Source organism: Leptonychotes weddellii, chromosome 6 (genome assembly GCF_054177405.1).
Source record: "Leptonychotes weddellii isolate Sample4059 chromosome 6, ASM5417740v2, whole genome shotgun sequence".
Taxonomy (NCBI): Eukaryota; Metazoa; Chordata; class Mammalia; order Carnivora; family Phocidae; genus Leptonychotes; species Leptonychotes weddellii.
In genome coordinates this window covers 125,826,080-125,838,780 of record NC_138374.1, presented here as the reverse complement: position 1 = coordinate 125,838,780, position 12,701 = coordinate 125,826,080, and the positions used below count along the sequence as shown (strand labels likewise).

General features: G+C 37.6%; 1 protein-coding gene across 6 annotated transcripts in view; it reads left to right on the top strand.

Moving 5' to 3' along the window:
- The window catches only part of GPATCH2 (G-patch domain containing 2), a 211,332-nt gene that overhangs the window by 124,097 nt on the left and 74,534 nt on the right, over positions 1-12,701 (top strand). For 5 of the 6 annotated variants that reach the window (XM_081825172.1, XM_081825171.1, XM_081825176.1 and 2 more), the window contains exons 7-8: positions 459-498; positions 6,866-6,936. The exons of the other annotated variant lie outside the window; for it this stretch is intronic. In XM_081825172.1, coding sequence (XP_081681298.1) covers positions 459-498; positions 6,866-6,936 — 111 coding nt within the window. The remainder of the gene's footprint in view (positions 1-458; positions 499-6,865; positions 6,937-12,701) is intronic. 6 annotated transcript variants of the gene reach the window in all.

Genomic DNA, 12,701 nt, shown 5'->3' with positions numbered 1-12,701 from the left:
GCTGATGCTTTGTGTGATTATTCCTGGGGGCATAGCCAGAGGATATAATATTCTGGTATTTTTAATGTTTTTTAAAACTCCAGCAATCCAAAGGTCATAATAATTTGTTGTAACGATGCTATAATTAAGTTGTGGTAAATGATAGCATTTGAAGATTTTATAACCAAAATTGATTCATAAAATGAATACAGTCCCAGCAGTTTATGTTAACATAATTAAATGGAAATGTAATTCTGAGTTTGCTTATTAAATTGAAAATTACTGGTTATGAGCACTCTTACAATTCTGTCAAAATTGGTGTAAGTCTAGAATTACATGAAACATCCATTAAAATAAAGCATATTTAAGGCTCCGTTGCTGGTGGCGAATACATTTCTTAAAGCACATGCAGACTGATCACGTGAGAGCATGTGCTTTTAGTTAGGTTCATGCTAACTCCTTTTCTCTTTCCTCTGCAGCCATTGGTTTAGCCCTGGCGCTAGGACAGAGCATGGCCAGGTAAGGAACATTCTAATCCAAAAGGAAGTTTCTTAGTCTCTTTCAAATATTTAACTATCTCCCTTCAAGGTAGTAGATCAGCTCTATGAGAAAAGATACAAATCCCAGCTTATTTAAAAAGGAGTTGATTGTGCCAGTGCTTAATATACTAACCAAATGAATCATCCTCAGTAATCATCAGAATGCTCCCTTACCACCACCTTCCCCTGTCATGAATGTCACCTCCACAGGAAGGCTGTGGGATTCACTTGTTTATAGGACTTCACAATTTATATTTGTTTTTCACAAAGTTAAGGTAGCAAGATAGTACATATGCTGAAGAAATTAATTTGTATTAAATAAGGTCAGCCAGCAAGAGAATATTTTTATTTTTGAAGTTTAGAAGGTGGTAATAGTTTCTTACAAGTTTATGTTATATTTTTCCATGATTTTTTTTTATTGCTTTACTAGTGTACATGGCAGCACAATGACTAGTCACCTTAACAAGAACTTGACATTCATTTTAGTGACCTTTACATATAAAATGAGTCCTTTCTTTCTTTTTCCCTTGAATGTATTAGTTTTCTCTCTGCAGCATGCTATGGTAATTTCGTCTTAAGTTTTTGATAAGTTTTAAAGCATATGCATTTTAGACTTGGCATCCTTGTTGGTTTTTTTCATTATGAGTTATAAAAGTTATTAAGTGGGCCAAAAATATGCAATGTAAGAAATAGCTTTACATACATGAGAATGAAAAACCTCACATCAACAGGGATCATTTTCTGCAAAGGGTAGGTAGGTAGGTAGGTAGGGACAGAGGGGGCTGTACTTTGTAATGGTAATTGGTAACATTAATATATTCGTGATGTTTTATTTCTTAAGCTGAGCCACAGTTGGTTGTGTATACCATAGTTCCTTTTACTTATAAAAGGAAGGTGCTAAATACTTCATTATAAATTATACTAATTTCTTAATACACATGAGCCTAGTTAAAGAAAAATATCATGTAAATTCAGCTTTAATGGTATTTGTAAACTTGCCCTTTTCCATAAGAGTGATTTTCCCCTTTAAAGATACTTCTCACATTAAAAAAATAATATGGACCACTATTTCTAAAGAATAGATTATCCCCAAATACAATTTTTTAAAGCTCCTTTCACCCTTTAGAAATACTAAAGTCATGTTATAAAGTTGTCTTTCATATCACAGTGTAACTGGTTGCTTCCAGCCAAGCTTTTTTTTCCTGAAGTTAACAATCAACCAATGCTAATATCAAAAAGAGAAGAAAGTTGAGCAGTTCTTCATTGTTTTTAATTTTCAAAATCTTTCTGACCAATTTTTGAATCTGCCTTTTGTTTAAACTTTGATACATGATTTCAGATTTCTGTCTTTAATGTAGGTCATTAATTAATGAGTACAGTTGATTCTTGTTATCTACCGTAGCTATGTTATAAAGTCGATGTGAACACTAAAGTAGCAAATACCAAAACACTGCTCCTAGGGAATTACAAGGTTAGGTTCCTGAGAGGTCACAGCATTTTCATTTATTGATCAATACATATTCTTGTTTGATGTGTGTTTATGTTTAATGATACCTTATTTAATATATATATATCATTGATTCTGAATACCTGAAGAAAGCTTGTTTAATGCACGTATTTTCTCTGTAAGGTCCCTGACAGTCTTGCACTTAGGAACACTTCAGCACCTCAGCTCTATACTTGGGGGCCATTTTAAATGATAAAATCAAAAACAAGAACACAAAAACACAAAAAAACATAGCACTAAACAGACTACAATAAAAGATACTTGTTTATACTATGAGAGCTGAAACACGAAGCAAAGGATCGACTTGTCAGGCCTCAGCTGAGAGCGTTCAGAACCGCTGACCCAAATTTTTACCACTCTGCGCATGTCTGTGAAGGACTGCAAAAGTGCCAGAAGTATTGATCTTGGCATTAGCAAGAAATTTTAGCAAATAGGCAATTTGTAAATATGGAATCCATGAATACTGAGGAATGACCATACCTGGGTGTACGTATACAAACCACACAGAGACCACTTACATTTTGAGAGATACAAATTTCTTAATTCCATGCAAATCTAACTCTAACGCAGTAAACTTTGCTAAATAAATCTCAATGCAAGTGATAAAATGCAAAACCGTGAAGAAATGTAAAATCCTCCACTATGTTGTTGAATGAATGACTATTAGCATGCATGCACACCTTTTCTTTTTCCCATACCAACTTAGTAACATAAGGAAAGGATAACATTACTGCCACTTTTTTTTGAAATCCCACCCCTTTCTACTTCCCCTGTCTTACAGTTCCTCTTTCTGTTCTTTAGTGCTCTATCCCATATCCATTGACACCATGCCTACTTCTCACTCTTTTATTACAGATTCAGTAAATAACTATTATTCATCAGCCATTTTCTATCAGATACTCTCTACGAAAGAAGGTATTTAGAAAAACAACGTAGCTTTTCGCCTGTGTTAGTTATAATCTGGGGCAGGAAAGCAATAATGACACAGTATGTTGGAAAATGGTTGAGAAAACCACAGAGAGGGCAGTTATAAAGGCCCCAGAAGAGAAATAAAGTCAGTTCAGAAATGGAAGGAAGGAGAGAAAGACAGTTATGTGAAGCATCATTTTTTTTTTTTTTGGTCTTACTTAATTCTCATTTTTCCTCTTTGAAAATCTAATGATTTGACATTTTGACTGAATTCACAAGTATCTTAAGGAGTCATAGACAACAGTTTAGATATTACTTAGTTGTCCCTTTAGGGTGAGGACACTGAGAACCCACATGTGAGGAGACTTAAAATTCTTCTGTAGATGTTTGAGAAATTACTGAGAAGTGGCTGCTAACAGAAATACTCCTGAGCAAATGCTTCTGAATATCAGGTGGTAAAGAGAGGATTGCTGGAGAAGAATTCTGCTCTTGGCTTCTTCTCTTGTGTTAGGGATTTTAAACTTTTAATAATCTTGTAAAAATATTATGAAGAGCCAAAGAAATTCCCAGCTCCCTTTCTGATAGGAGGGACCATCATCCACAAGGAATACTTCTCTTCCTGGTTTAATTCAGTAGTTTTAAAAATTGTGAACCTTTTGTAAATCTCACACTGTACTAGGTTTTGTGTTTATGAATTTTAATGTAATTCTTATATGAGTCATTTTTTAATATACATCTGCAGGTCACTAATCAGGGAATTGTGTCTCCATCTGGCCTAAGTCCAGCAATCTGAAAGTTGGAAGGTAAGAAGCACTTCGCACCATATTCAGAAGTTCTGTTATTAATCAGAGTTGACATGGTTGAGTCAGAATCTTGAAAATTGACCTCACTTGTGACACTGATAGTAGTCCAAGGAAACAGAAGAATTATCAGTAAGAAGAGTGAGTAATTTCTCAAAACCTGATGAGCTACTCTCGCTTAGTAGAGCAGAGCTCAAGGATCCTTGTGTCTTTGACCATGAACTCACGACCTGACTGGGCCCCCTACCCCAACCCACCCTGCCATCCTTTTTCTTATTCTTTGGGGCATAGCAGAAATGTGTTGAGAATTTCAAATATAAATACGTGTTTTCTATTCTAATAACATTCTGGATTAGTTTTTTCTCCTTTGCCCCTTAAAAGATCTAGCCTCCTCTGTTAAGTCACTGGATTCATGACCCATAAATCTGAGTTTGTATTTTTTTATCTTGGGTTGATTTTAAATTTGCAAAGATGCACCTAGATTTATAGTTTTATTGATAAAGTGAGGAAATTTGTGATGCAGCTTTTTAATATAGAAGCATATGTATTAAATAATTCTGATATTTGTCTCCTTTTATATACAAAGCCCATCAAAACTATAAATTTGAGGAAGAGAAGAAATTCTTACAGGAATCTCATAGAAGGAGCTCTACATCAGAGTTCAGAGAAGGCGCCATCTCATTTAAGTTGATCCAAGTGGTAGCCTCTCTGAGAACTATCCAGACCTAGTAGGTACAATCTAATATTTATTTTGGTCATTATAGTTGCATTTTCAAAATTAAACTGTAGAATTCTTTTCTTATTTCAGAACGTTGTGTTTGGAATTTTGAGTTCTTTGCTGTAACTGTTTTAACACAAACTGCAGAAACAGCGTTCACGTATCTGTCGTTTATCTTAAAATTAGAAAAGTTAGTTACCCGCTACTATTAATTTCAGGTGGACGTAGAGATTTTATCATCTCACCTCTGGCTATCTGTGTCACAAATGTTGGTTTGTATATGTTTTTAAAAGGCACTAGACTTAGAAATGCCAAAGTAATTAATTATTTTTATTTTCAGAAACAATTTCGTTTTCATGGTACGAAGTGTTTCTAAATTGAAACACTTTCAGATTAATGGACTTAAGATAAATGGTTGCCATTTTCTATACATGGTAATAATGAGATAGTGCTTCAGCTACCTATCAGATACTAGATCTCACTCTCTATTTCTTTATTACACTTATTCAATCATTCATTCATTCATTCAACAAATAGTTATTGAGCACTAAAACTCTACCAGACACTGTGCTGGACTGTGAAGATGCAAGCAGAATGAATGACTGGAAGCAAAGGGCCAAAGGTGAGAGAGAATGTGGTACACACCGCAAACTAAAAAGTTCAGTATGGCGGGGATATGTAATTTAGGAAGAAGGGGGTTAGAGACCATTACCAGAGGGGAGGTGGGTGGAAGGATGGGTGAAACAGGTGCAGAGGAAGAAGAGTGCACTTATCGCAATGAGCACTGAGTAATGTATAGAATTGTCGAATCATTATATTGTACACCTGAAACTAATAGAACCTGTATGTTAACTATACTGGAATTAAAATTTTAAAAAAGAAGAAGAAGAAGAAAAAAAGTAGGAAGGTTAGGTTGGGGTAGGAGGAAGCATAATAAATTAGGAGTTGAGAAATGTAATCAAATTATGAAGGGCCATGAAAGCCTTGTACAAGATTTGGGGTTTATCTGCAGAAAGTAATGTAACCAGATCTAATCTTAGAATTACTGGCTGCAGTGTGGAGAATAGATTGGATAGGAGTGAGTCTGGAGGGAGGCCATTGCAAGTAAGAGAAAATGATGGTCTGGACTAGGATGGTGGTGTTGGGGAAGGAAAGAAGGAGATATTTAAGAGAAATTTAAGATACTTAGTTAAGACAGTCCTAAAAGAATAAATAAATGATCTAACTACATTCTTGATGATCTGATTAAGTTCTGTTTCCTCTCAAAGATGGCCAGATATCACTAATAATTGATTCCAAATAATGTCATTAAATAGTTTAAAGCAGTTTTTTATAAAAAGGTATTGATACTGGTCAGACAATACCCACTGACAACCAGGCTCATTAATTATAATCATAATGGTAGCATTTGATCCGTTTTGCTCAGCACTTCTTATGTTTTGGTCATAGCACTAAGCATTTTACCTGGTTTATCTTGTTTAACATGGCAACCATATCAGTAGATAATACTATTTCCATTTTACAGATAGGCCTGGGGGTTAGATACTTAGCCTAAGACTACCCAATTTGTAAATGGCAAATCTGTTATTAAAACCTAGTAACTTGTTAGTTACAGGCACAGCTGGGATTAGAACCTAGATCTATCCTGCATTAGTACTTTTAAGATTTCTGTTTTTGTTAGGGTTAATTTCTAATATGCTATGCAACTTCTTTTTGGCCCAGTCTTGTGTATAATTATATTTCTGCATAAATAAGATAAGCTACAGTTTGAGCAAACACACAGTAAAGAGTATTGACTACTCGGAGTTTTTTTCTTTCCAATTAGTTAGGATAAAGCAAGTGTGAAAGGAAGTGGATGGTGAGGCATTTTGAGGAGGCAATCAAATGTATATACATGCTTTCTAATTATATATTTCCAAGCCAATAATTTCTTTGAAAACGAATGTTTTAAGTGTGTTTCTTTACCATGTTAGGCCCGTAGATACAGAGAAAATATTAGATCTTTCATGTCAGCGTAAATGACAGTCTCAAAAAATTCACAGCTGAACACAATGGTAGAGGCCATTGGCAAGAGGTTATGTTACTTTAACCAGGACTACTCCAGAGAACTAGGATAAAGACTGAGTTCTAGAACCTCCAGCTCTGGCTGTATTTTAACTGACTGTCAGAGCGGTTTCGCTGTCGGGGAACCGTTGGATTGGCAGCCCTTGCTAACACTTTTGTTACAAGAGTGTCGGGGGCATCTCTAGTAAGAGTAGTGGTCTTTGTTGTGAGAGAAACCAGTAGGGGGAAAAAAAGTCAACGCAAGTGCGCAAATGGTGTCCCTTTGCGTGGGAGGAGCACCCTTCGACTTACAAAATAATATAATGAAAATATTTTTGTTTCTACAACTTTGTCTTAACACTTTGTATAGCATCAGCTTCTGAGAGATAACCGAGCTGAGAGAGGACACAAGAAAAACTGTTCTGTGAAAACAGGCAGCAGGTAAGCCATTCAGAATCACTTCTAATTCTGCTCATTAAGTCATGTGCCTTCTTTTTCCCCCTACCAGTATGAATGGATGAGTTACAGCTGAGCTGCCTTTGAAGTTGCCTTCTAAAGAGCCAGTGTGAAATATTTCACCCATTGTTTATTAGAATCTATTTCAGGATTACTAGTAATGAATAGAGAGATGGCATTTTATTTCTGTTTTTAAAAAGGGGGTGAAAAATAAAGAGTGAATTTTTGAAAGAAAAGAAAATTTTTGTTTCTCATAACTAATGAATAGTAGGTCAAGATTTAGAATGATCATTTTAGTTTTTCATGTAAAAAAGTAGTATTAATCTTTTTCCCCTAAACTTACATGGTACTTAGACCTTATGAGAGAGCAACATGTATATTCTAATAATGTATACATGAGTCTATAGAAAATATAATCTTCTTAAGAAGTGCTTCTGGGTTCTTAATCGTTTTTATATTGCTGAGTCAATGTTATTTTTTTTCCTTCAACAGAAAGAATTTGTCCCAGTCGGTTGTTTTAGATGTATATTTTCAAATTTTGCACGTGGTGTTTCTGAAGACTTAATTTTTATTTAGATGAAAATGGCCATCAGAATATTGATCAGAACTACCGCCCTGGGATTTTTAACAAGATAACCGACCTCAGATAAACAGCATCCCATGGTTTCCCATTGGTAGGGTGCTAGCTGCTGTGTTTAACTTTCCCAAGCAAGCAAGAGAGCTTTAAGGTATAATGTTGCACAAAGTAACCTCAACTGAGAACCCGCTCGATCTCTGAAGAAGCGAATGTAAATCGTATCTAAGCGTGCCTACCTAATTTAGACAATCAAAAACTGTCAAACATATAAGTTGACCATCAGTGATAATCAACATAAAAACCAATGCATTTACCCCTAAGAAGGTCAGCTCCTAAAATTAGAACAATAATCTGTATAAAATGTATATAGTTTATAAATAACTATAAGTGAAATATTTATAGAAATAAAAAGAGCAGGCAACAGCTCACTGTTGGAATTAATCAGGCAAAATGGAAAAAAAAAAACCATGTAATTGTTAGAAATGAGAAATATGGTTGTTAAAGAGATAATTAGTGAAATGGAGATGTGGCCAAAGAAATAGACTGGAATATAGCATAGAAATGCAAGGAGATGGGAAAATGAGAATGGTTAAGAGACACAGAAAAAAGTCTTAAGATATATTTAATCAGAGTCTTTGATAAAGAATATAGAAGGGCTTAGCACACACACACAGGATATTTAACGAGATATTGGCTAAGAATTCCCAAAGCTGGTGAAAGTTATAAATCCATAGCTACACATACAGAAACACAATGAATACTAAGTAGAATAAATAAAAAGAAATCCAGGGCACCTGCATGGCTCGGTTGGTTGGGCGTCTGCCTTCCGCTCAGGTCGTGATCCCAGAGTCCTGGGATCGAACCCCTGCGTTGGGCTCACTGCTCAGCGGGGAGCCTGCTTCTCCCTTTTCCTCTGCCTCTCCCCACCACTCGTGCTGTCTCTCACTTGCTCTCTCTCTCAAATAATTAAATAAAATCTTTAAAAAAGAAAAAAGAAATCCACACCTAGTAGTATAGTGTAGTACACCAAAAACAGGAGGAGATCTTAAAAGAATCCAGAAAGAAAGGACAAATTGTCTACAAAGGAATGGTAGCTATACATCAGATGTCTCTGTAGCAACAAGGAAACCAGAACATAGTGGACTCATCTTCAGAGTTCTAAGTGAACATACATTGACAACCTAGAACTGTGTACCTAGAAAAACGTCTTTCTGTACAGAAGTGAAGTAGACACATTTTCAGATTTTCATAAACTAAGAACATTTACTACCAACAGACATCGGTTAGAAGAATTTATAAAGGATGTGTTTCCGAAGAATGATCTCTCAAGAAAAGTCTTGAGATCCAAGAATGAATGCAGAACCAATAAACTGATAAAGATGTAGGTAAATGTAAACAACCATTGTTTATATAGACGTGTGATTCATAGGCCTTATCAAAAGACAATCTGGGCGCCTGGGTGGCTCAGTTGGTTAAGCGACTGCCTTCGACTCAGGTCATGATCCTGGAGTCCGGGGATCAAGTCCCGCATGGGGCTCCCTGCTCAGCAGGGAGTCTGCTTCTCCCTCTCCCACTCCCCGTTTGTGTTCCCTCTCTCACTGTGTCTTTCTCTGTCAAATAAATAAATAAAATCTTTAAAAAAAAGAAAAAGACAATCTAAAATAGTGGACAGCAATAGCATGTTAAATTGGCAGGAAGCAGATGAGTTGTATAGCATGGGCATGGGACAGGGCCAGGAAGGAACTGGAAGGAGGGGTTCCCAAGGGGCATAAAGAAGCTCTTGGGATGATGGATATCTTCATTATCTTGAGTGTGATGATCGTTTCACATGTATAGACCTATGTCAGAACTTATCCAGTTGTTCACTTTAACTGTGCATTTTTCTTATGTCAACTACACCTCAGTCAAGATCTTTTAAAAAATTTTGGGGGGCGCCTGAGTGGCTCAGTTGGTTAAGCGTCTGCCTTCAGCTCAGGTCATGATCCTGGGGTCCTGGGAGCGAGCCCTGCGTTGGGCTCCTTGCTCAGCAGGGAGTCTGCTTCTCTCGCTCTCTCTCCCTCTGCCTCCCCTCTACTCCCCCCCCCCCCCGCTCATTCCCTCTCTCTCTCTCAAATAAATAAATAAAATCTTCAAGTAAAAGCCAAGGTCTTAATGTTGGCCTTCCAGGCCGTTTGTGACCTGGCCCAGACCTTTTTGCTTCCTCCCTGACATCATCTCCCACTTTACTTCTTACTCACCCCCTCCTGCACAGGGGCCTCTGTCCTATTCCCCCAGCACACCAACCCCACTCATGTCTCAGGGCCCTTGCACATGCTGTCCCCTCTCCCTTCAGCTATCTTTATGGCTTGCTCCCCATTTCCTTCAAGTCTCTGCTCAATGTAAAAGAGGCTCATTCTCCACCAAACCCATCAGACTCTGATTGATCTGTCTTCCTGATTGTCCCTGTTACAGGGACAATCTCTTTAAGCTCCATGAGAGCAGGGTCTTTGCTTTACTCACTGGTGTATCCCCAGTACCAAAAACAATGCCTGATACATGGGCAATAAATATTCATTACATAAGATATTTGTAGAATGCATTTAAAATTGATTATATGGCAGTAAAGTGCTCTGATTGAGTCCTTGTGGGGACCTCTACAGTTAGAGTATCTGACTCTAGTCCCCATTTCACCACTTATAAACTGGGTGATCCTGAGCAAAATACTTAACTTCTCTGTCCCTCAGTTTACGTATCTGTGAAATAGGGAAAATAGTCGTATCCACCTCATAAACACTGTTGTAAGGAATTGATGAGTTAGTGCCTATAAAGCATTTAAAATGGAAGAGCTCAAATATTAGCTCTTATTTCAAGTATGGTATTGTTATTTCCACCTGTGTGTTTTCTAAGCCCTTGTTCAACTATTTTTTTATCCTATTTTTCTTGTACCTAGTTTAGAAAGTCAAATCATTCTATAAGACTTATGACAAAGTACAGCAGGCCCCAGCCCTGTCCTTCCCCGTTCTCCAATTTCACCCTCCAGAGGAAACCACTTTCAACCCTTTTAGCCATTTCTTCTAGTATCAACCCAAATTACATGCTTATATTACTATTTCTTGAAGTTCTTACTTTGTTATAACCTACTGACTTCCGGCTGTACATCCTACACACACACACACACACACGCATGCATGCACCCTATATCTGCATTTCTCTCTTTCTAGTAGGTATATCATAATCGTTAGACCAAATCAATATTCATTGTTTGCATTAATGTGATTATGTATGTAAATATTATTCATAGATGTATCACTTTCCTGTTGTCATGGAGATAACTGTCTTGTTTTTCATTCGCTTTGTTTTCTGTGTGCCTCACCCCTGTTCATCAACCACCTCTATGCAGAAGTGTAGTTCCTCTCAATTCTTTTTCTGGGTGGCCTCCCTCTTTGAGCCGTCGCTTTCTCAGATCCATTCTCAACTGTTTGCTGTCTGGATCTGCTGCACAACGGATGTCCCGTGATCTCTCTTCATTATCATCCTCGGGATGTCCTTCATCTCTCCTACAGGGGATTTCCTGTTCCCTGGACCCCACGCCATTATTTTTCCTGAGCTTTCTGAGAAAGAGAACAGTCGTGGTTAAATCTGTGGCACTTTGCATGTCTGAAAATCTATTTTTTCTAGTCTTACACTGATTGATTCAGCTGGGAATGGAATTCTGTTGGGAGACATTTTGCCTCAGGATTTTGAAGGCATTGCTCCTATCTGTGGTTTCCATTTCCCCTCCTCTCTTAGGATTTGGATGTTGGAAGTGCCCTCAAGTGAGCCTCCAGGTTTTCTTAACGTCTCTTTTATATATTGTTGTCTTCAAAGATTCCTGGACAGTTTTATCAATGTGATGTCTCAAACCTTTTATCAATTAAAAAGAATTCTCTTACAATTTTCATTTCCAAGAGCTCACCTTGTTCTTTGAGCATTCCTTTTGGATATCCTCTGTGTCTTCTTCCGTGGCTGCAGTTTATTTTCTTGTGTCTTTACGAGTAACATTTGTGTGAGGCATAGCGCAATTTGTGAAGGTGAAATAAGCACAAGGAGAGAAAGATTTACTCGAGTTTAATTTTTGTTACAAGTTTTATTAATTGCAAGACTAAAAAATTCTTCACCTTCCTTATTTATATGTATTTTTCTGTGTTGCTGTCTTGAAAGCCATTTTCTTTCTAGTATTTTCAATATCGTCTTGACTTTTCTTACCCTTTTAGATGAGTGACTTCACTTCCCTTTCTCAACTTGTGGGAAATATAAAGGTTAGAGAAGAGAACTGTAATGCATTAAACCAGTAAATCTTGGGATCATTTACTCCCAAAACATAGCAGGCAGGTAAGAAAAGATAAATGCACCAGGGGTCTGCTGTTAATGACTCAAAGCTGAGACTCTGAAGCGTGTGCCAACAGCGTGCTCTTCAGGTAGGCCTTCCAGTCACTGGAGCTCGGCACAGTATGGCTTCCGCCTGTGGGGGTGGTACATCTCACCCTCAGCTCCACAGGGCAGTTTTCAAGACCTCCGTAGCCGGGTTTCAGGGTCTTACTTACCGAGGCCACTAACTGTAATGCAGTCGGCTGGTTTTCTAGATACCCAGTTGATGGCATTTTTTCCTTTTTTGCCACACCCACTTTCGTGTTCATGTAGGCTCTTTAAATCGGTGACGGGGGCAGGGGAATTGTGTCTTTTCCAACTCTGAGGCTGTCTTACATCTAACAGTGCCAAAGAGGTGACAACCTGTGAAAGCCTCCTTTAAACAAACAACCTACTTGGATAATTTCAATCCGTTCTGCAGGGAAGCTCTCCCTCATCAACAACGGACTCTTTTTCAAGGGGGCCTGTGCTTCTTCCTCTGAAAAGGGCAGGTGTGCCTTTGGATTTCTTTCTTTCTTTTTTTTTTTTTTTTAATTTTATTTATTTGTCAGAGAGAGAGCTCAAGCAGGGGGAGAGGCAGAGGCAGAAGGAGAGGGAGAAGCAGGCTCCCCACTGAGCAAGGAGCCTGACTCGGGACTCTATCCCAGGACCCTGGGATCATGACCTGAGCCGAAGGCAGATGCTTAACGACTGAGCCACCCAGGTGCCCCAGTCCTAAAGATTTTAAAATGTTGTCTTTCACAATGAAACTCTTTTTTTTTTTTTAAGATTTTATTTTTATTTATTT